Source organism: Rhopilema esculentum, chromosome 19 (genome assembly GCF_057945365.1).
Source record: "Rhopilema esculentum isolate cy_ngs chromosome 19, ASM5794536v1, whole genome shotgun sequence".
In the NCBI taxonomy this organism is placed as follows: Eukaryota; Metazoa; Cnidaria; class Scyphozoa; order Rhizostomeae; family Rhizostomatidae; genus Rhopilema; species Rhopilema esculentum.
Genome location: NC_142833.1, coordinates 7,879,618 through 7,906,090, shown reverse-complemented (window position 1 = coordinate 7,906,090; position 26,473 = coordinate 7,879,618). Strand labels below are relative to the sequence as shown.

The 26,473-nt window shown below is 34.3% G+C and overlaps 2 protein-coding genes across 15 annotated transcripts in view; one reads left to right on the top strand and one right to left on the bottom strand.

The window, feature by feature from the left end:
- LOC135688461 (uncharacterized) overlaps positions 1 to 14,144 on the bottom strand; it is a 60,367-nt gene extending 46,223 nt beyond the window's left edge. Inside the window, exon 1 of one of the 4 annotated variants that reach the window (XM_089114094.1) lies at positions 14,098 to 14,144. The gene's annotated coding sequence lies outside the window, so the exon portion shown is untranslated. The other 3 variants (XM_089114091.1, XM_089114092.1, XM_089114093.1) reach the window with 3 other exon arrangements.
- LOC135688582 (uncharacterized) overlaps positions 10,510 to 26,473 on the top strand; it is a 43,006-nt gene continuing 27,042 nt past the window's right edge. The window contains exons 1-5 of one of the 11 annotated variants that reach the window (XM_065205496.2): positions 10,510 to 10,786; positions 18,165 to 18,214; positions 18,993 to 19,050; positions 19,303 to 19,365; positions 26,255 to 26,467. In XM_065205496.2, coding sequence (XP_065061568.2) covers positions 18,212 to 18,214; positions 18,993 to 19,050; positions 19,303 to 19,365; positions 26,255 to 26,467 — 337 coding nt within the window. In that variant the 5' untranslated portion in view covers positions 10,510 to 10,786; positions 18,165 to 18,211. The other 10 variants (XM_065205500.2, XM_065205501.2, XM_065205498.2 and 7 more) reach the window with 10 other exon arrangements.

The following is a 26,473-nucleotide window of genomic DNA, read 5'->3' as shown; positions in this document are numbered from 1 at the left end:
GGTCTTAAGTCAAGCACAATTGGCTTTTAGTAAGATGTTTGTTGAGTATTTGTGTAAGTGACAACGTTGGCTTTAAGTTAAATATAACAAGGAATTTATGTAAATTTTACTAGAAAAAAGCGAATTTATCAACAAATAATTTGTTTGCTTATAAATTCGCAATTTTACTTAAAGCCCTTGTGATAATCTATAATATTGTACAGCACGCAAGCTTGTATACTTATGGAAGCTTAAAGTTGAAGTTTCACATGATTAAATTGTTTGATCTTACACTTTTAGAGCAGTCTTATAGGTTTGCTTATAAATTTGCAATTTTACTTAAACTCCTTGTGATAATCTATTATATTGTACAGCACGCAAGCTTGTAAACTTATGGAAGCTTAAAGTTGAAGTTTCACATGATTAAATTGTTTGATCTTACAGTTAACAGTCTTATAGGTTTGCTATAAAGCCTGCCAATTAAGATTCTCTTGAGGAAGTAGGATTAAAGAAGTGTTTCCAATATGGACATGTCTTTATCAGAAAGTGGATTTTCTTAACAGGAATATTTATAATGGCCCTATTCACACTGCAAATATGATAATGTTTGTCAAACCTGATATTCTCACATCAATTAAAAAAACTTTTTCATGATTAACAAAGTTTGTCAGACTTCTTGTTCTCATTGGGCAGTTTTCTGAGATGTTATATTGCTATCTAACACCAAGGTTGCCATTAAGAAATTATACCTTTTTAAATCGTGATATGATTTCAAATAGCACCCATGGCTTTTTTATTGGTGTTAACATAATTCTGGCATCTCCGTCGAGTTACCCGCTGGTTATCATAGATTTTCAAGAGATTGTGATGCTCCAGAGCTCTACCACGGAACCAATTAGTCGAAATGTTACAATTTGTCAGATTTAAGATTTTGCTGTTCGCACTCTACCAATTAAGCTACTTCCTGAAAAACCCTTGCTGCCTTTGAAAATAGAACAATAAGAGATTCGCATTATGAGGTTTCTAGATGCAGTGCGAATAGGGCCAATATGATGAAGAAGAAGAAAACTGATATCAAAGACGTGACATTTGCTTGAAAATCTCTGCTGTCAAATCTTTTCTGTCACCTTAAGGACTTTAACATGGAACAACTAATCAACAAAGGTAGGCAGAATTAATCATTTTTATAGTGACATTTTTATTACCTTGCTCCGATCATCGCACTTGTTGCCTGATAAAACACTTTGATGAAATTTTACATTGCGCGAAAAATTTTAAAAGACAATTTTGATAGAAAAATCTTGGTCTTGTGTCAATCGGTCTTAATTCAATTTCAGTTGCTGTGTATACGCAAACAAACATTTTGATCGAATTTCACTAGAGATAAAATCGTCGACATAAAAGTATTCACGATGTCTCTCCATCGTAAAGAAAGAGACTAAGCTTGATAAACAATGCGAGTCTCTTTTTGAATGAAGGATGGAAGCTTTAGCTTTGTACATTAAAGTTAATGAATCCATTCTGGAAGTATCTTTGAAAAGAAGCATTCAGAGAAAAGAATAAAAAGTTTATTCTTATGCTTAGCTTTAACTAATTTTATTCTCAACAAAGGTAAAACAGCCATCTCAATTAAAATATCAAAAACAGACGAAACTCAAGTAAATTGCTTTGTAAAAATAGGTATCATTAAGCTTAATTGACGCGAATTTCTATCGGAATATCATTTTCGTTCAACTTTTAACTATATTAAGGCACAAAGACAGATGCCTTAAGGTTGTATTAAACTGGACAAAAAGATGCTGCTGCAATGGTTTATCATTATATTAACTAATTTAAGAATGCTGATTTCAAAATCATAAACAATTTCGTTGTGTTACAGATAATCATTGCAAGAATTCTTAATGTTGTTGTCAATATTCTCGCAAACTCAATAGAATAATCAGATAGCTTTACCTTCCTTTCAAATAGACATCATGAATGTATGATCTCCTTGGTCTTATCAAAGTCAAATATCGATGAGATATCAACGTTGTTGATTCTTAGATGTTAAGCAATCATTTACCCGTCACTGCAAACTTTATTTATTGAGATTACTGATTCAATCAAGTAGATGTCTTTGATTTTATTTCACTTGCCTTTATGCCATTCATTGATGCATATCCTCATTAAAAAGTGAACGGAAAAGGAATTCATTCAATTATTGAAACATGAAAGCCATCTTCTCTATGTCGTTTTTAAAGACTCATTGCTAACAATTGGCCTTTGCGAGCGTGGCGATGATCCAAAAATGGCAGAAAACTTCTACGGATTAACCAAAATTGATTTCAGAGTATCTAAAAATGCATTATGGGATGCTTGCGTAATTCAATGGCTCGTTGTTAGCAATGAGTCTTTAACTTAAGCAAGAATAACTGAGGAATAAGTGGTTTTCTTAGGTCATAATCAATAGCGTAGCTAAAGTCCATTTGAACTAATAATAGGATTTGGTTGTTGATATTTAGCATCAATCAGGGTACTTGCAATGCTTATTGATTCAAATGATGATATTTACAAATCGACATGCATGTGGTGGGTTTCATAAATCTCTTTCCGATTTTCTGAGGTTTTTAGAGAAGCCACATGATAGTTTTGGCAATGAAGTGTAATGAGTGATACAGTCCTTTTGAAGATGGACAGAATTAGTTATAACTGTGGCATTCTTCCAATCCTTGTTGCTATTTTCTTCTTATTGAGGAGCAGAGGTTAATGTTATACGGCCCTTGGTCATTCCTTTTAATTACGTGCTTAAACCAAGAATAGCTTAGAACAGTATAGAACAGCTAATTTGTGAAAATATTTTTTTCATAGAGGAAAACATTTCGATTGCTAAAAAGCTACCTAAAGCATACTTAAACTTTTTGTCACCTATCACCATGCTTTGTTTTTCTTGCATTTCCCAGAAATATTGATATGTTTTAGGTTGAAACTGCTGTGAGCAAATTGATATTACAAGTTAATTTTGCTTTTTTAACATAAATCTTCATATAAGGATATTCTTTTCAAAGTTATTCAATAAATTATGTGTCATCACTTATGTACTCATTTGCTCCAACGGTACAAATTGTCACCATTGTTGCCAGATGAAATTGATCATTCAATGGTATCATTGACTGCATGGTTGCATTGCTTGCTAAGTACGGTAACAAAAGAAGTTTTGTTACACCCTCGATGGACTGAGAAGCTACTTTAGTCTAAAAGTTACTAGACACGCATGAGTTGAACACCATGCTGCAACTTATTCTTTGTTCTTACTCATAATAGGTACAGGACAGTTATAAAGTACTGCTTCGAGTTCAAACTCGAAGTTATAACCAGGAAACGTGCTGCAACTTGTTAAAGTATTCTCGACCCTTTGACATGAATGACTTTTTAGATTATTGGCGCACCAAGATTATGAAGGATGTCCATGACAAGCTTGTTACAATACGTTGATCATATTCTCTTGGTTAACTTTGATTAACTAATCAGTGATCTATATCACCAAAAGATTCATAATTCTTTTCTAACGTTTGAGAATTGAAGCGTTGTTGTATCTTAAAACTTTGGATCCAAAACAAGGTTTGTCACACTTACATATAGGATTTTCAACCAGCATCGTCTCTAGTTTGTCCTCTTTTCCAAATTCTTCTTTAGAATAACTCATCGCAAGCCAACTGGCATTAGCACTAAATAATTCATTACATTTGACTGTAAATCTTCTGCGAATCAAAGATGCCCGTTCTTTTTATCCAAAGTCGAATCTATTTATTGAAAAGATGAAGTGATTGCAATGTTTATAATCATTCTGATAATGGATGCATTCTGATAAAATCATTCTACTTCAACAAGTTTCACAAAAAAAGGTTTCTTTTGAAAGTTTTATCTTGTTTCGGATCAGTTATTTGCATATAGATTTCAAAAGACTTTTTGCATTTTGTTGACCAAAGGCAAGCATCTTTAGACACATTGATAAATACAAATCGAAATGTCTTGCAATAACAGTAAAAATATCCATATTTATACATTTTTCATTTAATTTTGTAATTGTGATTTATGAACAATTTTTAAAGATAATCTCCAGCTGCCTTTGCTTGCCTAAATATTTGTGCAGCGATAATTGACATTCTGGCCAGGTCCTAACTTATGCATAAGATTGAAGGGTGTCGTGCTAAAATTACCTTGCTTAAAAATCCATTTGCATTGCTTGCATTGAAACCAACAGAATCAGGTTTGAATAATCTAACACATGCAATATATAATAACCTAATCATGCATTAGATAAGCACACCTCATTATTCTCGTTGTTTTCATTTATCAAGATTTCTTATTATTTAGAACCGCTCAATCTATCAGAACTCTTTTAAGTAGGCGTGACAAACTTAAATAACAATTTTGAACAAATCATATTGATATGATAAGCTTAAACACTGTAGAGTATTTATGAAACTCTTCTCAAAGATGGAAACAGAGAGTGCCTGTTCAGCGTCGGCTTTGAGTTGGTTTGAAGGCATCGTTCTGCAAAAATATCTAATCCTTTTCTATCCATAGCTAGTTTTCCGTAATCAGGCGCGGATCCAGCCTGAATTCAGACCTATGCAATGCAAAGGTTGTCAGAAAGAGAAACGTCCAAACTTTTCTCAATAGAATCTGTATCTCTGATATTGAATAGGGGATTCAAGAAAGGAATTCTAAGGAAACGACTCGCAAAGGGAAGACTAAATTTATCTGCAATTCAAAGGAAAGAGGTATTGAGAAAACCTATTCCGGTAGGATTCGAACTGGGGCCCTCCACTTTTCAAACACAGTGGTCATATCACAAGACTACAGAACAGACGTTCCTTCCTTAGCAGATTAGCAGGGTGTGAAGCAACGATTGTCAATTGCCATTTCATTGGCTGTAACAAACAATTGCATAGGTCCACTGTAAGCAATTGCATAGGTCAACTCTGATTCCTATTGGTAGGCTGAACCGCTGCAGAGGCAAGCTCGGCTTCTGATTTGCTAAATCAAATCTCACCTATGCTCTCGCCAAAGATTGCAGAGGTGAAGTAAACTCTGATTGGCTTACAAGACGTTTGAAGAGGTCAAGCAAGCGGTGGTTGGCTCTCGAGGGACAAACATGTTTCTGGATTCAGAATATACGGACCAGAAAAATGCCTAGAATCGCCTCTCGATTATTCTGTGCAGAGACCGAAAAAAAGTCAGCAAAATATATCCCGTCTTCTGCATGTTGTTGGTATCAACGGGGGCAGATCTAGGGCGGACGTTGCTGAAGAATTTGCCAAAGAAACTATTGATTAAAAATTTTGATATTTCTATTTTATTTTGTTGTCGTGAAAATCTGACTTATGCTTCTGCATAGGTTGCTGTAGTCTGGACCCGCCTCTAGTAATGGTAATGAAAGATCTCAGTGTTATCAGTCTCAGCTTTTTCCAGGGCATTTTTGACAGCATATGTACTGAGGAAAGTTCCCCCGTTAGCCCAGTGCCTACCCCAGGAGCGAGCACCAAAATCTGACAATTTTCCAAGTAGTTTGGCCCTTGTTTCAGTCCTATTTGTCCTTTTTTAGTCCTTTTTTAAATCAACTTTTAAATTGAATTTTCTGTATTTTTTTCCTTTGTACTTTTACACAAATTTTTCTCAATTAATCGATTAAATTTATATTGTATCGTCTAATTTCTTCTCTCATTCCTTGTCTTTCCAATCTTTTGTCCTGTTCTGTAGAAAAGAATGTGTGTACAAACTCATTTCTTTAGAAGAAACAAAGGTCAGAGTGGGGTACTCAGGTTTCTTAACACTTTGGAAATTTTAATAGGGGCATCTTAAATACGACGTCCTTATTTTAACTCGGGGTTCCAGTTTTTTTAGTTTCTCACGCCAAAGGAATTTCTAATAGAATTTTTTTTGTTTCCACTCTGAAGCAATGACTGAAATTTTTAACGCCACTTAGTGGCGGCTATTAGAGAGTGATGAGGGGCATTTGTCTCTCTTGGAGCCCAAAAGTCAGTAAAGTTACCATACAGTCGACATTTGTTATTTTGGCCTTTTTAAAATGTCTTACATTAACTTTTCAACTTTTTGGAGCCTTGTTTTCAATAGCACTCCTTTCTGCAGAAATTAAAGATTATAAAAAGTGAGTCTGGTACCCAGAGTACCAAAGCAACGAGAAGGGGAAAGGGAGAGTAAGTTGTGATGCAATATATAACTCCATTGATGGTGCTGAAGGATAAGCATAAAACCTGACTGTACAATGAAAGCCCTAATTTGGATAGAGCCTATCAAATATTCTGCACGATACCTGTCGCAACATCCAGTGTTGAGAGGTCATTCGCAAAACTTAAAGGACAAGTGACACGCTTTTGGCGCCAAATTTTTTTCTTCTTTTAACTTATAGTAAAATGGTGTATGAGAGTGTTGTTGAAATATTTTTCCTCTCTGATTTCATTTTCCTACTTAAAAACCCTTTTCAAATTATGGCGGGAAATGAATCACGTGACACCGTGACGTAGATTGTGATAATTTGTTATTGCTGCTACTGGTATACAGTGCAATATTAACGTTTACAACACGCTTCTAAACGAATTCAGTTCGTCTGGACCTGTCGCGTCGTGTTTCGTAAACTTTCTATTAATTACAGGAAAATTCCGAGTTATCACAATGTACGTCATTGGGTCACGTGATAAAAAGCAAAATCGCGCCCCCTGCGCCCCCTGATTATAATTTTTTGTTCTAAGCCAGGAAAAACTTACTTCTAAAAGATGATCTATAAGTTAATGAAAAGAAAAGATAGGGTGAAAAGTGTGTCACTTGTCCTTTAAGATAATCAAGAAGTATCGACGAAACAAGATTCACAAGCAACGACTCAAGAGGCTATCGCTGAAAACTTGAACTACGGTGAAGTACTAGACTCTTTTGTGAGCATGTCAGAAAGAAGGTTGAATGGAAATAATTCAAATAAAGACTGAAGTAGTCAGAAGAAGGTTTAGCTTTTGCTGGACCATGAAATTCGTCACATTGCATGGTTTTAACAGTTGATTTCTACCTTAATCTACTATTTATTCTACACCAGAAAGTTTTCAGATGTATAATCTTCCTACCATCTATTGCTTAATCAAATCTTTTATTAAATTTATTGAGAATATCAAAACTTCAGGATACTACTTCCCTCCCAATAAATCTGTTCATTGGTTTGGAACACGCTAAACCACCAGAGAGGACCTGTTTTTTTCTTTAAAGAGGAAAACTCTATATGGATTCAAATTGTGGCTCTAAATTGTGGAATGCTCTGCCGCTATTTATACGTTTTGCTGGTTCCATCTCACTTTCTCGGTCTAAATTGAACTTTCATTTAATCGACTCTTGTTCTAATCTATGAGGGTAATCTGGTTCAGTTAACCTATTTCTAGAAACCCTTCTTAGTCAGCCAATGCTAATGAAAATTTGTAATGTTTTAATGTGATGTAGGGTAGTGTAGTTATGTTTAGTAACTTGATCTGTATTTTGTGTGTGTAAATTGTATTTGGTATTGGCTGATGAAATTTAATTTAACTGAACTGAATTAAGCTGAATTTTTATGAAAAACCGTCACTGTGGCACTATAACTAAACACGTTTCTCAGAGCCTTTTTATTAAACTTACTAAGGGGGGGGGGCGGTCCCAGTGTATGTCCATTGTTTTAAACAATTGGCTATTATCCTTCTCTTTATATAAATAAAGGTTTGCCCCTATAGCTAATTTTCCTTGGAAAGGCTATGGAGTATCTGCGCCCTTATAAGCATTTTTTATAAAAAGCATCGAACATGTCCTGATATTCCAAAAGCGACAAATTTTAAAAGATATTACATAATTTTATGAATTCCCCGGTTGATGTAAGTACCTTACTTTGCTTAACGTTAAACTAGTATACATTATTTATCTACATATTTTGTATTTTGTATTTGGATTATGTAATCATTCTTCATCTTAATATCCTGTCTTTTGCTTTATTTCATACTTTGAAAGAAAATTGGACAGAAAAGAAAATTAGACGAATTCTTTTTCCAAATAACTAGACATATTTACACATGTTAAATGTCCCAGAAGTTTTGGAACGTCAGTTTTCAAGCTCATATTCGATCCCTTCATCCCTTGTGAAGTAAGACTGTATATCACGTGGCCTTATGTTAACCTCGCTTTCGTTTGTAAATTACCTTCAGTCAGTTTATAATCTGACTACGAGTCGTACGCTTTTTGTGCCTTGCTCTCCGCCCTAAAGACTACAAAAAGTAATAGGTACAACTATCTTGGTTTGCGGCAAAAAAAATTAAAAAGATTGAGGAGATCGTTTTTCCTCTTAACCGTCAGCATTGTTCGGGGGAAGAGGTGAAAATGTTAGCATTCGGGAAACGAATTGAAAAATAGAAAAATTCAGATAATATGACAAAGGGTTCTAAATACTTTTGACAGGCATTGTAGCTACAGGCGCAGCATTTTATAACCATAGAGAATGGCCAGTTTGATGAATACACACGTTCAAAGTTTGAAATTGATCACTAGCTAGCTGATTCAATTTCTTAACTTGTTTGCATAATGGCGAGATATTCCAGTATTCAAATAGTTATCGCATTATACAATATGTTTATCTTGTACTATTACTGCTAACATGTTACAGGCAGCTATAATTATATAAATAGCCTGTTGTACAAAGCTTTGGTTGCTACTCTTCATCTAGTTATCACATCTGAAATTTCCCAACCTTACTTGAAAAACATTCAAAGAATGGTTTATGACCAATCAAGCAGCGCATAGTCTTTGAGACCTGCTCTATCAGCTAATTCTTTATGTTAACCCAAACATCTCTATATCTTTTATTGAACTGGGTTTTCAGGTGTTAGCAAACAGATTATATCAACTATATCTGCGCATTTAATAACAAAATTCAATAAAAATACTAAAAATACTTTTTTGACAAATTTTATAGCTATCAATCTAACTGACCGGGCTTAGAACCTTTTTGTAAAGTTGACAAATTTTACGTCGGGAAAATGTCTTATGTCTTCGACATTTGTCCAATTGCAGGAGACCATGCAGATTTAACAAAATATCTGCATGTGTTTTGAAACACTCTTTTCACTTTAAAATCTTTTTCGAAAGGAATAAATTGAAAGAAATATTTTATAAATTGCTACTCACAAAATCATTCGAATTACAAAGAAAATGTCACAAACTGGTACTTAAATGATATTTTTAGAAAGATGGTGACGCGTTTTAAGGCTTTCTTACCTAAAAAAAATCTCTAGCGGTCATTTCCTACATGAAGATCCCGGGTGTGTCTGGTAGCCGTAAATGAAATCGTATCAGATGCAGCTGGTAAGTCAAACGCACTATGATACTTGCATTAGGCCCTCGCCTAGTTTATCCTCGTTAAATTTATTAATTCTTTGATCAGGTTTGTGATTTATAAGTTAAGTAGTCAAGAAGAGAAAAAGCTTTTTCTTGTTAAAATCATTCTTCCTAAATACCGTAAATCCTCGAATTAGCCCCCCCCCTCCCTCGAACAAGCCCTCACCCTAGATCTACAAATTTTCAATAAGCCCCCCTCTCGAATGGGCCCCCACTCCTACCGTAAATTCTCCAATTGGACCTATCCATTTGATGATTTTCGTTATCTGAGGTTGCCTATGGCGTTTTATTGAATTAACACAACAAATTAATACTTTTGGTAGTAATTAATTAAATGCTCATAAAGAAATTCCTACTAAAATAAACGAGGTCTTTTAATAATTTCTTCTTAATGTCTACAATAATTTTATAAGCCACCCGCCCCCGCAAATAAGCCCCCTCGAATAAGTTCCCAACCAAAAATATCAAGAATAAATAAGCCCCCAGGGGGCTAATTCGAGGATTTACGGTAGCCTTCTTTACGCGCGTGCCCCCCCGCCCAGTTTTCAGCAAAGAGATTTTTATTTTACATAATGCTAACCTTCGTTTTTCTTAGAACTTTTCTACAGTTCTTCTATGATATGCATGCCATTCTCTTGCTAGAAGTTTTATACATTGAGCATAAATGAAACTATAGTAAGTTTCCAACTGTCGTCCCATATCCTTCTGTAAACCTTTTTTAGTACCGTTATGTCGCGACCCCCTTCCCTTCGAAAAAAATACAAAAATCCTTTGTCCCTAAAGAACAATTCATTTTATTCCTATTGTTCTCAAACAATGGTCCCCCAAACAAATTTTCCTTCTTATGGCACTGAATCAGATTTTAAGGGAATTATTTTCCAAATATCATAAGCTTCATATATACAATAGAACATTTACTGAAAATGAAAAATTTAACTAAAACGTCTATGAGAATGAGATGCTAACGAACATTGGTTGGTACGACGGTTTTCTGTTAACTGAAGAGGACAACACAGCATGGAGATAAGCATGAACAGTTGCGTTCAATTATAATGCTAGTGTTGTTGTAGAATTTTCACTTAACATGTCAGAAACAACTATTTATCATAAATAGGCATAAATTACATAGTTTTGTTTTGACTGTGATAACACAATTGGGTGTGACGACACCAGCTCTCACTTTGAAAATCTTTACATGTACAAAGACAGTAGACAAAGCTGAATAAATAATTCATCACGTAATTGTAACCAACTTGTTGATATCAGTTTGATCCTTGAGCAACCAAAAGTCTAATTAAAGTTAAAAACCAATTCTCTTGGTTTTGAGTGCGTATTATTTTTGTTCCTCAGACGAACACAGATGTCAAAAACAAACAAATTTCAGGCCATATCGTAAAAGGCTTTGCAGGTAAGATTTGAATAGTTATATAGGTCACAAGGTGGAGAAAAAATTGGTATTTATTAAAAGTAAACACATTTGCAAAATTTTGCAAAGAAAAATGATCGTTAATGGTAAGATTCAAGTTATGTCTTTAGTTTCTTAAAATGGCAAGATTCGAGTTATGTCTTTGGTTAAAAGGTTGATAAGTTAAATGGAGGCATGGTCATATAAGAAGATCCATTAGGAGCTCTGCAGATTTTATCACTTTTCTCTCTTGCATTTAGCATTAACACAGCTTTGAATGCTTGTTGGATGAACCATTAATTCTAGAAGCAGAATATTAAATAAAATGCTTTTTAGCAATTGAGGAGCTACAGGGGCGAGGGGAACACCTCCTCTTCTCGGTAGAAACAATATTGAATCAGTCTGAGTTAATATTTTGGGAACCTATTTTTGTGAAGTTGTTCTATGATTTTGAAGCTGCCTTTACGTAACAAAAAATATGTCACGGGCGATGCAAAGAATGAATTAGGCGTTCCTATGTTGGTAAAACGGCGTTTTCTGGCTGTTGAAAGAGTGCGATTGGAATATTTTCAGTGAGCTTGGAACATTGGAATAATTTATTAAATTCAGAGGTAACGATATATGCGACTGATAGCGGTTGCTTTTTGACAAATCCACTCAGCATAAAATTATTCTAAACAATAACTAAGCATGCTCGCAATAAATTTTGTTATATGTTTCTAACATACATAATTTTACAGACAACACGTATAAAGTACATACATCATATTTTCTGTGTTTTGCACATACTTGAAATCAAGCTTCAAGGGTGTTCAACTTGAAAAGCCATTCTTTGAAATTATCAGAAAAGAATGCCTGTTAAAGAGCCTCTTAAAGTGTTTTTGCTTTGTCCATTGTTTGCCCTCAAGACTCTATAATGACAAACTGTGTCCTTGTCTTTGTTTTCTGTTCTTTTTCATTGCATTTAGAATTATCTCCTCATAAGTTTCTTGCCAATGATAATATCACTTATGTATTAAGTTTATAATTGAATATATTCATACAAAAAGGCTGCTTAAACCCAAATTCTGAAAGATTTTCATTTATTTTCTTTCTAAAATCATTTCATGTCCCAAATAAGTTTATATTTGAATATATTCATACAAAAAGGCTGCTTAAACCCAAATACTAAAAGATTTTCATTTATTTTCTTTGTAAAATCAATTCATGTTCCAAATCTATAATTTAACATATCACCATGCTACTCAGGCTGTTTAAAGTCAGAAAAGACCAGGTAGATTCATCTGTATATGTTACGCACTATGCTGCACATGAATAAATTCACAATTTCATGATTACAATTTGGAGGAAATTTAAAACACTCCTTCGGCACAAAATTAGTAGCAAATGTTTGCTTCTTTATCGACACCATTACAATTAAAGTAACATGCTACAGACATTAAAAAAGAACCTACTGATAAGTTTCAGTTGTTAGGAATAGCTATGCAAATAGAAATTCGGAGTGGAATCTGGAGAGAAAGTAAAAAGTTCAATTTCACTTCGACTTTGATTTTGCCCGATTAGCCTGATGATAAACAAACACAGCAGCAAGAAACGTTTCTAATTATATTCATCATTATGGATCCATTTGAGGGATTCATTCTTCAATCGTTAGAATTTGAATAGTAGACTTAAATTAATAATCACAATATAACTAAAATAACCAAAGATAGCCAAAATGGTAATTTTAAACGATCATTAACCACCATAAAGCCAATTAGATAACCACTAACCCTAATCTCATGAATCTGCTACCAGTATTACTTTAAATTGCGATTGTATCAATTCACTATGATTCGGTTTTTGTTCGACAAATGACCTGCAATTCCAGTGTGCATCAATTACTGATAAATGCATCGAAAAATGTTGAAAAAGTCTAATGCAATGATAGCTTTAATACTTGTTTCTTGAATCATGCCGTAATAGTAAGCTGTGTTGAGTTGTTATAAACATGTTTGATTTTCGCTTCATCATGCATCATTTATGGTTTTGATATAAGTTAAGCTTAAGCTCAATAAACTCATATCTTAAATTTTACAATTTTGTCACAATTATTCATTATATCATTTAATCAATATTTCAACGTGAAAGTGGTTAAAAGCAAATTAAAATATAACACATAAACTACTGGTGGTCTAGGGTGTAAAAGACTCTTTAAATGGAATATCATACTGTATTCTCAACTGTCTTGTCACAATAAAGGCTTGGCACAATATACTGATCATACAAACAGTTGATGCTGTACGTTTAGAATTGAGAAACCGAATTATGGAGTGCAATTTGGAACATGTAACAAAGACCTATTGTTTAACCCAACCAATAAGAATTAAATTATCACCGAGATTCATGGAGACATGAGGTTCTTAATTCATCGTCTGAAAAAGAACCATTTTTAGAGGTCCCTGTAAGAGAAAAATAATCTCGTCCACAAACAGCATTTTACTTGAGTATTTGCCTTATCTTTGACAGGAACATGTGTAAGCTATAAGATACCTAACTATCAACAATAATCCGAACAACCAGTTAGCTTTATTCTGAATCTTGTGGACTGAATAGTGCCCACCGAAAGAATTTGATAGCCTTGGGACCATAATAAATTCACATAGATACAGAGCAGCAGACCGCGTAAAATAGCTTCGGTCGCTCTCCAGCCATTACCAGGACCAGAAAACATACTGTAGTTGATATCAGGACTAACGAGTCAGTTTACGTCCAGGAGTGAATTGAGAAAATTGCCAAAACAAATGAAAACAATGATGCGTGATTACTTTCAGGACCTTTTCTTGCTCCAGTGCTATTTAATCGCTGTAAAACATCACAAAAAATTGAAATTGAACTTATGGCTAGCATTTTTAGCTACATTGATAACAAAATTCATTGTTTGCAGAATATGTAACAATATAAACATTTTGTTGGTATACTTTTTATACCTAATTGAATAATTTTATAAAAAAATAAAGAATAATTTGGTGCTTAGGTCAGTTACAGCTTTAGATGAGTCAAACTAGCATTGCGTAATTTAATAGCAAGTAAACTGTGATAGTTCTGAAACATCTGAAAGAAGTGTTCTCGTTATAATGAATAAAATGAATTTAAAGAAGTTGACAGAGATCCATTTTCTCATTATCATTCATAACGAACAAGGAATCTTAAAAGTTGACATAAACATAAACATAAACAAATAAACACGAAAGCAAACATTAAAGTAAACATAAATAAATGTAAGAATTTTGCACCAGCTGGAGATAAATAAAATCTAATACTGCATTTCTTACCTTTGTTTCAAAATTTACTTTTCTGTTGTAGCACCTGTCCTTTGCCCACCTTGTGCACAATTAAGTTCAAAACTTGATGCAGATTTAGCATTAGTTTTTCTATAAACAACACACGGGAAGAAACATATCCTTTCAAAATTGATTTGTGGACTTGTTATGTCGGTAATCTTTAATTTTTGAAGTTTTGCCAGAAAGTCAGTAGGGACACAAATTAGATTTCTTTTAGAAAATCGCACAAATACAAGCTTCAAACTTTCACTATCAAAGCACAGCCTCTCCTGCGGTGTTTTTAATTAATTTTTTGAATAAATTTAAACAAGCAAATATAGTGAATCAACAAAGAAAATTATTTTTTATTTAATAATAGAAAATTTGTGAAAGATCCGGTGGCTTCTATACTGATTAGCTCTTATGAGCTTCAAAGTTTAATGAAGATTTACAATTCAACAAAAGAACATTGTCGGCGGCAAAGTTTCAATAATTTCTTAATTTCAAGTCTTAACATTTTATTAAGTGTTTTTTAGTAATTGAAAGGAACGGCTGCTAGTCTTTTTCCTACCAGACATGATAATTTATAATTAACCAGACATCATAAGCTTTTATAAAATATAAAAAGCTATTTAAAATATTTGATCCCATCTATGAGAAACTAAATGCAAAACTGGTCTTCAAGATTTATTTATCTTGATGAAGGAAATTGATCCCCAAAAAGATCTTCTGGGGTTTTTTGATTATATGATTAAAGTTTAGAAGAAATCACTTGTCTTGAAAATTTGATTTTTCATCCTTCCCTCTATCTATCTAAAAGACGCTCTCAAAAGGCTGGGTAGATGCTAGAATATCAATGGAAAAATTTAGAAGTCGATTCATTACTTTTAGCTCTTTGTAAAACAAAAAAGACAGAAAACCTGTTGTAAATTTGAAATTGGTTGTCAAAATCTTGTGTTTTCTTATCAACGGCTATTCAGTCGTGTTTATGATTTAGAAACAAAGATTCGTCGTCGGAGCAGGGCACCGATTTTACGCCAATGTAATGAATGTCATCCAAGGGATAATCATTAAATATTTCGTAAAGCAATACCATTCAGAAACTGTGAATATTTGGGCCAAAACCATACTCCATTTGAAAAGGAGTCATAACTCAATGACAGGTTTCACCAAATTCCACTATTTTATATCTCTACAAACATAGATAGGAAGCAATACTAAAGTTATATTGATTCAGACTTTCTGTGTTATTTTTTTTCCTATTTCAGATTCTTGCGATGGCTAGCATCATTAAATATAGCGTTGATTTCTAGACAATTCCGGTGGCAATTCATGAATAGTTTGACTGTGCCAATACTGCAACCACCTTCAATTCAATACTAATTAAAAATTAAAGCCATTCAACTTGCATTTGCTTATAGTCACATTTTGCGATAAATGGCAGCGTATTAAGTAATTTAGAATATTTTCCAATACATGATAGCATTTATGATTGCGAACACGCACATAGAAGTGCTGTCACTTGACATTTAACAGAGTAAAAACATCAACATTTTGGTCAAATGTGGAATATTTAGTTTTTTTTTAATCGTGGGTCAAAACAATGGCTTTGTATTGTAAAAGCAACCTATCATCAGTAAGAATGATATATAAACAATAGTTTTATGATTCCAAATTCAAAAAATACGACAAGCGCATTTAATTAGGAAATCTTCAATAAAAAACACTCTCAACCTTAAGAAACTGCTCAAAAATGAAAAATTCTATGCAAAATTTGGATTAAAATGATTTTTTTTGACAATTAGGTATTTATTTCAAGCTTATCTAACGCGCATAAACGAAATAAGTACTCTTTGCAACCGATTAGGTTTTTATGTTACCTTATGCTAAGTTATTGCGTGTTATTTCTATTTCCAAATAGTGGTTTTGAAGCAATTGACATTTGGGAAGGTTTTAAGAAATTGTCCAGTCCTAATATCAACATAATTAAGGGGCTGCGTAGTTTGAAAAAGTACGTTCATACTCTTTGCTTTATAAGATTTAAAAGTTCACTCTTTGGTAGCAAGGTTTTTTAATTCCATGTAAAATGAACCCTCTTTCTCTGCCAATAATCCTAAAATTTCTATCAATGAAGGCTTTTGCGTTCTTCTGGTTTTGTTTCCTCAGAATATTTTCATCTTACTTTGACTATTTATTTCGGCAAAGTCTTTCAATATATTTTCATTTAGGCCTTGAGTTTGCTGTTTACTGGTAAACATATGTTGTTTTATTATTTCTACCGGTCTTGATGTGTTCTGAGATTCAGCAACCTACAATGCATTTTGGAAGCACTCAAATTCGTTTTTATTTGGCAGGGATGCATGCATCTTTGGTCGCAACTATGTTTTATATTAAAACAGGAAGACTTTATGAGTGAAACAGCAATATTGAAACAAATTGCGCGTCTTGGACAGCTCTGCTATTCTTGTTTGATATAGCCATAGGTGTTTGATATATTTCATATTGTTCAACTTACTGTTGCCTACAGTAAAAATAACAGTGTCAGATGTGTTGAAACACCCTGAAATTATTTACAAATTAGCATTCTCTACAATAAGAAAAAAATCTCAATTATCTTGAATTTTCAAAGGAAGAAGCTTTATCAAAAGAAGTGTAAAAGAAATTGTTTTTTTGTTCTTAAGAAAGCCTTTCGAAATAAAGCCCTCGTAACTTTCTTGAATACATTGACGCGCCAACAATTTAAATGATAATCTAATAAAACATGTTAATGGCATATAATATTTTATCTAAATAAAGTCAATATAATAAGTAGATAATTTAAGTACCAAAAATGAATATGATTGTGAAAAACACGACTTTTCGAGCCAGTTTGCAGAGCATGGTCATTGTGACAAGATCTTGGGTGCGCAAACAGCCCGCACCTAAGTTGTGAATGCACAAAGAATCGTCCTAAAATGCCAGTTGCACTAGCACTATCAACATTTCCAGTTTTTATTTCAAGAGATTTAGTTTTAGGTGCTTCTCAGTACTATTACAGCTGCATCCTGGGTACATCTTTTAGTAAGAGTGGGGAGAGCTGCTATTTCAGGCGTGGGAACCAGGAGAGGTGATCATATCGAGAGGTAGAACAAGGACTGATCGATAAGCACAGCTTCTCAGTGCTCTAAAAATTACTTTCGGGTGCTAGGTAGCCACAAATAAAAAAATAAAAAGCTGTGCAATCACCATACATTACACACTGGATTTCGAGCATGTACTCGTTGTCAAGTGACTCGAAAAGCAAATATGAGATAATCCTTTGGATAGCGCTTTGGTTATAGTTCAACTTCTCATCTAATATTCAAAACAAACAGCAATGTTGACGATTGATTTTGATGTCTATAACACCCGAACTGGTAAAGCATTTAAGGTCAGAATTACTTATTCGCTTTCTGGGAATAAACGTGTCGAGTAGAAAACACCTTTTATTTGATCTTCCCGAGAGATGCAACCAAGTTCTGCATTAGACTGGTGTGTATATTGTTTGTTCGAATTGTATCACCAGGCTGTCATCATAAAATAGCACTTTCCGACCAATTTTTATTGATTCTAAGCAATTTTCCAGCCGGACTAAATCATCTAAAAACATCGTCGTTATAATACAGACTGGCTATTTTACGATGACTCTTGTAGGTATTTTGAAGCAGTACAAGTTTGAATAATGGTAGCTGTTTCCAATTTGTTTACATCATAATTTCATTACATCTTTGCCTCATTTCACCTTTTTATATCAGTAAGTTCATCTTACTTCCCTTACTTAAAACATTTTTATTGTATAGGCTTCATTTATGTGCTCATTAATTTCTTTAAACAAGGCATCAACTTGCATGATTGTAATGCTTTATTTGATAAACTACAAAATACTTTCTTGGAATCAAAGGTCTACGCAAGCCAAGATGCTAATCTTGTAAAACACATGTTTATATATTTATATTCTGAATACGTTAAACATTCAATAATAGTTGCTAAACTAACATTTTGATTAGCAAGATGAGAGGCAAAAGGGCTTAGCATAATTATTTGTTTTTTTATATTTTCAGTGTAAAATAAAGTGTCCAATCAAGAAGCAGCCTTTTACCCAGTGAAAATGGTATGTAATTGGTATATCTTAGAATGATATACTTCAAAATTTTAGGAAATAGAAAATGTCTGTTTTCTCCGGTCTATTCATACTGAAGTTGTTTATGTTCAGTCTGGTGAGGCATCATAATAATATAATTTAGTTGTCTGATGGTTGGTTTAAATGTGAAACTCGCAGCAAGAATGTAGAACCCTTATTTCTACAGACCACATTTTTAGCTGATAAATTAAAGATAGTTCTTACAATTGGCTTTCTTTGAATGAAACTTTCAATTTGGAATTTCGATATGAAAGTTTTATTGCTAGTAGTACTAGAATTTTCCAATTGCTTTATTTTTTGCCTGAAACACCATGAATGGAAGTAAAGAGCATACCTCGGCTTCAGGGACCTGGACATCACAGCAAAGGATAACACACTTTATCCTACTTAACACATGAAATTGCATAAAACCATTATATGACAGTCTTTGTTATTTTTGCACCCCATTGAGAGCCAGACATTAAGTTACGCCCAGTATACAGGAAACCTCCTAATTTTTGCATTTTCATTCAAAAATAGGGCAAGCAACCAAAGATTGATATTCGACAGCTGCGTTACAAGATTGTCAATCGCACCAATTTGCTTTCTTTGATACCATCCCTATTGACAAACCTTCGTAAATCTTTAAAAACACTTCATTTTCCTGATGGATTTTATAACTTCAATTTAACTTAAATGTTACTTAGACACATTCAAATGCAAGATAAAAATGGCATGCATATTCATCTGCAATTTCTTTTTTTGACAGGCTATGAAACTCATAATCTGTACTTTTTTATTGGCCATGCAAGCAGATTTGTTAACAGGTTAGTACTTCAGATTTAGACCTTAAGCAAATATTTAGCAAAAATTATCAGGATGCTTCTCCCCCCAAAATTTGATTGATTCTAGCCCACATTTGAATTTCTCTAGAAAATCGATATCATCTCTAATAAAACTTGGTAGGTGCTTCGTGTATTCCTTCAGAACTATGTTTATGAAATTGCTTAAATTGCTTGTAACGCAGTTTGGACCTGCTATGATTGGTCGAAATGTTAAATCGTTAGATCTTTCCACAGCTATGTATCCATCCTTAGCCAGTTTCACTACATGGTCGATTATTTTACGTTCATGTACTTTAGGTAAGGTATTCAATTTTTTTTGGTAAGTTGGTTTTTGTATGATTATGTTAATTTTTCTATCTTCTTCAGTATTTCATTGTCCAAGTTCCGGTCAAATTTTGAATTGCTCCCCCTGTCTTGCAATATAATCAAGATTTTGCTTTTGTAGTATTCGCTATACATAATCACTCATACTCCTTCTTTGTCACTTTCTTTTATAATGTGATTTTTATTGTTTTCAATTCCATGATTCCATTCCATTGATCCTTCGTTAAATTGTTGGGTATATTTTTCATCTGAGTACCGTTTTTTTTGGATAGGGTACTTATGTAGAAATTCTATGTATGTGTCAAAATTTGGGTCCCGATTTCTATTGAACAGACTGTGCCTTTGGGCTTCACGAGACTATTGTCTTCATAAGGACGTACAATATGAAAGTATTCTTTGAGTCTCAATTTCCTAAAGAATTTTCGAATGTCAGAATTTCAAATCAATAATGTCCGACTTTGGTACTGGACTAAATTTTAATCGTAATTTATCAAAACATACTTTGCGTGTTTGTCAATAATATTCGTTAACGTGTTCGTTTATGTTACTACGTTACATTTATAAACGTTTAACTTTGCAAAAAGTTGTTTAGAGAAAATTAGATGCAGTACCTGTTTATTTTTATTTCTTTTTTAGTTTCAGGTTTCTATTCGATTTTTATTGTTTTTGTTTATGTTTATTTTCATCTATTCTTCTTCAAAACAACTTGCTGGCATTTCTTTGTAAATGTCACATAAACATAAAAGACGGTGTGTATTACTACCTTTCAAAATTTTGTTTTATATTACTGTTAAAAAACACAAAACAAAATACACTATTCTGCGCCGTCCACACCAGAAATAGACATCACGTTATATGGTTCTTGCTATCAACGGCACCTAACAGTTACTTTAATTACAATAACCTTCTAAAAAAACACTTTGTGAACCAAAGTACCATTTCATTTGGCAGGAGCTTGCATACGCCAGTTAAGGGCAGGCGATTTTGTGGTTATGTGTTGATTATAGGCATTAGAAGACAAAATAGGCCAAAGTAAGCGAGTTGATCAAAATATGCCACAATAGGTCAAAGTAAGATGAAGGAAGCTATAAACTGAATAATTGATGCTGATGGCATGATTTACAAAGAGCTTATTTAGACCAAAATTAAAAAAAAGATAAAAGATAAAAGGTCGCTAATCGTCAAGTTTCTGCTTCAGTTAAGTCTGTTAGCTGCTTCCATACATGCTATGGATGCCTCTAGAATCATTCGATTGTCAGTTTTATCAAATTTTGGGCTACCGTAAAGAAGCAAGTTGAGTAAGTCTTCTTTCTGGAATCGATGCTGTTTAAATCTAGTTTTGGGAGTTATGAAAGTTGGCCAAGGAGATCATTGCGCATAGGAGCAAACAGGGGTGCTCATTATCCTTAATTCCAGTACTAGAAACACACATTGCGTTTGGACACTGAAAATTGTGGCGAAATTTATGCTCATTTGATATGCTACATTCAAGTCTAAGCATTGTCATTTGTTTTGTATCTAGGATATCGAATGCTCTAAACAAGGATTTTTTTATCAAAGTAAGTAATTTGCGTTTGAACTCGACAATTGTCGCAGAATTTCTGACACCTCTATCGAGCATATTCCATTCATGAAGAACATTTGTGAAGTATGGATTTGAAAAGCGCTTTGTCCTACTGAAGTGCATGTCATAGACACGTGTGCCTCTAAGATAATACAGAGGTGTTCTTTCAGTAGGCAATTCTGCAAAAAGATAGGAAGGAGTACCCGTTGTCCTTGGGATGACAGGAGATTGAAAAGATGACATAAGCGTCTAAACCAACTTCGATGGTATAGACTTTCCACACCAAGTTCATTATAGAGTTTTTGTCTGTTGGTTCCTCTCTAGGCACTCGCAACAGCGAGAGCTGCTGAGTACTGAGTTTGTTCAATTCTTTGTGTAGAATTTAGTATCATTTCAGGATCGTGTCTGTGATATATAGCTAATATCCAAATAATATTCAAAACCTTTATGATATTATGAAAACATTGTACTGAAAATTTCAAAAATAGTACAAAATAGAAGAAAATAGCACATAAAACTGAAGGACATTTTATTCAGAACATAACTAAACGTGTTCAGTCTGTACAAATACTGTGGTTTGAGGAGTGTCAAGAGAAAATAACTTCGGTATTGTGGGCCATGTTTTCGCTTTGTGGATCTATTATGAGGATTTATCGTTTTATCCTCTCGTCAATGTTTTAGATTTAAAAGCAGAGGCGTCGGAAGTATCATGATGCGGCGGGGGAAAGAACCGCAGAAAGGGCACCTTGAGTTATCGAAGTTTGCTTGTTTGGCTAGTTACGAAGCCTGGCTTTAGATCAGTAGACCAGGCGGAGAATAGGGGAATGGTCGTCCGAGAGCGAAATTTATGGGACCAAGTGCTTTTGGTCAGTTCAAGGGTGCTGATTTCGAAAATCAATATTATACAGGGATTTTGGGGGGGCATCAGCCTCTTTTTCATGTTTGAAGTCTCGTTTTCGCGTATATGAAGGTAATCAGTGAGAAAACAGTTTAAACGGAAATAAATTACAATTTAAAAGTTGATCAAGCATATTTCTTGTGCATAAATGCCTAGAATTGAATTTTGGTCGGAGGCCGAAAGTCTCGTTTTCACAAGGAAATTGCTTACTGTTTTAAAATTTTATTCCTGAATAGACATCTAAAAAGTTTAATAGATCTTTTAATGAGGCTAATTTTTGAACTGCCGTCCATAGAAACTATGCAGCGGTATTCATTACTAACTGCTAAATAACACTAATTGAAAACTACTGGATCATCTAAACATAGTTTAATCTTTTTAAAGCTCTTCAAGATCTTCTTCTGACTCACTGCACGCGATATCTAAATGTTAAACTCTTTTTTCTTCAGTTTGTTTTAGCGAAAGCTCCCAAATGTGTTCTTTATAACAAGTATCAATTTCACGAAGGAATCCTTATTTATGCCAACCATGATATATCTACTAGGAAGCCTAACTGAAATATCAAACCACCAGCTAGTCTTAAAATCATAGCAACATTCCTGAGTTTGCAAGCAGAATATGAAGCCTCGTGTTTTCTTTACTGAGATCTATGAAGACTGAGATCTATGATCTCTTATTGTCTTTTGAACTTCTGCACAAACAACTTAGGATATTCTTCCATTTCTATAAAATAAACGACAAAGTATAACTGGAAACATAGTTACAGCAAGAAAAAGAGTGCAGGCCAATTAACGCTTTCTTTTTTCTAGGCCTCATGATACCATGTTCATTATCTTCCTTTGTTTTCCAGTACCATTATCTATGAGAATCTTGGTTCCATCCAATTCACGGGACTAGAACAATTAAATGTCAGTGGTCACCTACCCAGTTTTTTGAAACTTTAGTTCTCTGAAATTTGTTTGAAATGATCACTGTTCGGCTAATGAGTTCACTACGATCCTTTTCAATTGCAAGCTGAAATTGATTAAACAATATTTCTTTCCTTTCTTCGTTGATATGGAAGCTGTTGAAGTCATATAGCACCTTAATGTCAGGACTTGTTAAGGCGTATAGCTAATCTCACCTCTCTCTTAATTCTTTCACCATCTTTATATGCTGTAGCCTTATATGCTGTTGTCCTTGTATTTGCCCAAGACAGTCACAATCTTTGTGTACTTGTTTGGAATGGTAGCAGTATTTCGTTTCCAATTTGTCTCTTGGTAGATCTAGGGCAAACCGAAAATTTGGCTGCAGCAAGTTCCAAGTTGCACCTGTTTAATTTATCCGCCCGTGATAGTTCTTCAGAACTAACATTGGCCACTTGTGCCAGTTTCATACGATTAAGCCCTAACAGTCTTTCTGACGGCACCCCCTCCAGTAATGAGAGCCATTTTGATATAGGTGCAAGTGGAACGATAGTCTTGTCTCGAGATCAACACCTGCATGGTGCTTGTCGAGTGCACAACTTTAAGACCAAGAATGTTCCCCTAAAATTTTTTCTTTCTTTTATCTTCAGCTTAATTCTACTGACGAATCCTTGAAGATTGCTTCCAGTTTTTTTAAAATAGAAGGCGAGTTTTTTCAAGGGCACAGGTTTTAACTCCTCTAAGGTTTTAGAAAATCCCATGATTTTCAGCAGCAAGGTCTTTGCTGACAATACCACAGGATCTCAAAGATTCTTTAGAACGAGCACAATATCAATTGATTAAATGCAACATGTGAGAGACAAGGTTTTTGTATGTATAGAGTTCATTTGCAACTTAAGATAGAAATGTTGGCAGTTTTGTTTTACAATGTGGTCCTTTTTCACTTATCACTATAAAAATAAGAATCATATAACTTGAACTTCAGCCTTGTATGATAAGTACAGCTTTAGACAAAATGGTGTGACAGAATCATAGTGTAGCAGAGCAGGAACTCCTGTTCACTTTCTTCGATGTACAGTATTATATTTAGTCTAGTATTAGTCTAGTCTAGTATAATATTTCAGTAAAAAGGGTATGAATAGTTCAGATAACAGTCAGACAAAAAGGGGTCATTTTTAGATCACTTGGATGAGCCTGGGTACACAACTAAGTGAGAGTGGACAAGCCGGGCAATGATTAAGCAAAGTTTATCGTCTGTGTTATAGAAATTAAAGAAAATCTAAATATTTAGTGGATAAGTTCGAAAGACAAAAAGGAACCATAGACCTCAATCTCTTGCTACCATGCAAAGAAAACCCAAGGTTTCATATTATGCATGCAATCTAAATCGCTATGGTTTTTATGGTGGTTTGGTGCTTCAGTTGGGCTTCCTCGTAGATTGATCATGGTTGGGATTAATGAGGATTCTATCGATAGAGTGATGCTTATTATCAAGAATATACCTGTAAACTTTCGAAAAGCCAAGCTGAAGTGAAAAAGTTCCAACTTCGGTAACGATTTTGAGGAACTTTGAAACAATTATACTAATTTTAGATGATTCAGTAATTTTCCATACGCAAAAACGAGACTTCAAACACAAAAAAGGGGCTGATGGACCCCAAAATCCCCATATAACATCGATTCTCGAAATCAGCACCTTTGAATTGACCAAAAGCACTTGGTCCCATAAATTTCGTTCTCGCACGACCATTCCCCTATTCTCCGCCTGGTCTGCAGGGGTGGTCAACCATTTTGGAGACTGGGCCAGCTCCTCCAGACCTTTTCTTTAAGTGGACCAAATGTAATAAGAAAAACAAATACGATAGTTGTAATAAAATGATAATAACAATAGTGAAATTTTAAATTTAAATTTAATAACAATACAATTACAAACCACTCTAATACAAAGATAGTTTGCAACGAAAGATGGGACTGTTACAATCGTGAATGCAAAAGGGAAAACTATGAAAAAACCAACCAGAATGTGATTCAGGGTTTGGAGAAATCATCCTAGCAAGGAAATTCAACGTTTCAACGTTTAAGATCGGCCTTTTAGCCCAGACCATCTACTTAAATAAACGTCAACACCAATTTATCCAATATAGCTCCCCCAGCAACTGAGGCATGACAAAATAGGGATAACTTTCGCCCAGTCTCTCAAATATTCTGCTGTCCTATCTTTTTTAGCAGGATAAATTCGTGACAATGGATAGTAAGCAAATCTTTCCATTATTTCCAGGTTTTATCAAGATTTTAGATTATGTTTCGGTCAATATTTGGCACCCCTCGGAAAATTATCCTACCAAAAAATTGTAATATAATTGCCACAAAAATTCTCTTCCCGGGCTGATTCTGGCCCGCGGGCCGTAGATTGCCCACCCCTGCTTTAGATGATGGCCCTGTCTAGGTAGAGAAGAACGGCGGTCTTGGGGTAAAGCCCTTGTGAAACCTTTACACTGCTACGCCCTAAAGAATCACGAGAAAGGAGACAACGACAATAAAAGTACATTGGAAACAAGACTACAGTCAAACATCATTCTCGAAAATCTTTTGAACCCAACATCAACCGTTAAGAGAAGCTGTGCCCAATCCTACCTTTCATAAGAACAAAACGATATTTCGATGATCATATACATGGCTCCGCAGAGAGGTTTCGGAAGCCCATCGGCACACTTGAAAAAAACAAGACCTTTGGCGATGGCGAGCAAAGCGAGCAGAAAAGTTTCTGCAACCATGTCATTTAGATTAACCAAAAGTAAATTTCAAAATATTTTGATAGTCATTTTCTTGGAATCGTTTAAAAATTTCTACAATTTTGTCTTACTAATGAGAATCTTACTAATTGCTTTTTTAAACTGGAAACCTCGAGGGCCCCCTAAACGTCAAGGCCCAAAACCAATTTGCCACCGCCCCCATCTTTCGGTGGCACTGGCTGTGAGACACTTTTTGGTTACGCAATTGGTAACAAGGGCAACTCAGCAATAGGGCATTTTATGCGAATTTTTAAAAAGTGAAATGGGGCACGTGCCCACTGTGCCCCTGATTCCTACATCTGTTTTTGAATTTAAGACATCATACATCCCTTGACTGATTTATCAAACATACGCCAGACAACGTTGTTGACAAACTGAAATCTCTTCAGCATTATCACAAATGTTAAAAAGAAGTGATCAACGAGAATTTATATGGTCAGATTGCTTTGCGAATCGATTCTTAGTTCCCATCAACATGGAAAATATAGACTGTCTACTTGCATAAAGAACATTGGAAACCTAGATTGTACTAGCATTTACAATTTTGATATGATTTAGTATTGCTCGGAAATCAATTTCTTGAACAGGGGAACTTTGCTGTTCCCACTGCCCTCCGTAGCTCCGGCTCCCTTGGCTATAAGTTGCAATTTTTGTTTATGGAAACATATCTGGCTGTTTTTAGCTTCTGTTTCTCATTCTCCAGGTGCTTTTCCCTATGTCTACTTTCCAAGCGCAAAAGGGCGACTTTGTTTCCAAGCTGGCTCGTACGGATCATCAATGAAAATGACTGCAACGAGTTGTTGCTACCCAAGTAGTCGGATTGAATTTCAAGACAATAACATATTCATTGGCAAAAATCTATGTTTTGGTGGAGATGTAAAAGATGGCAGTACGCTAAAAGTTTTTTACCAATCAGGTTTGT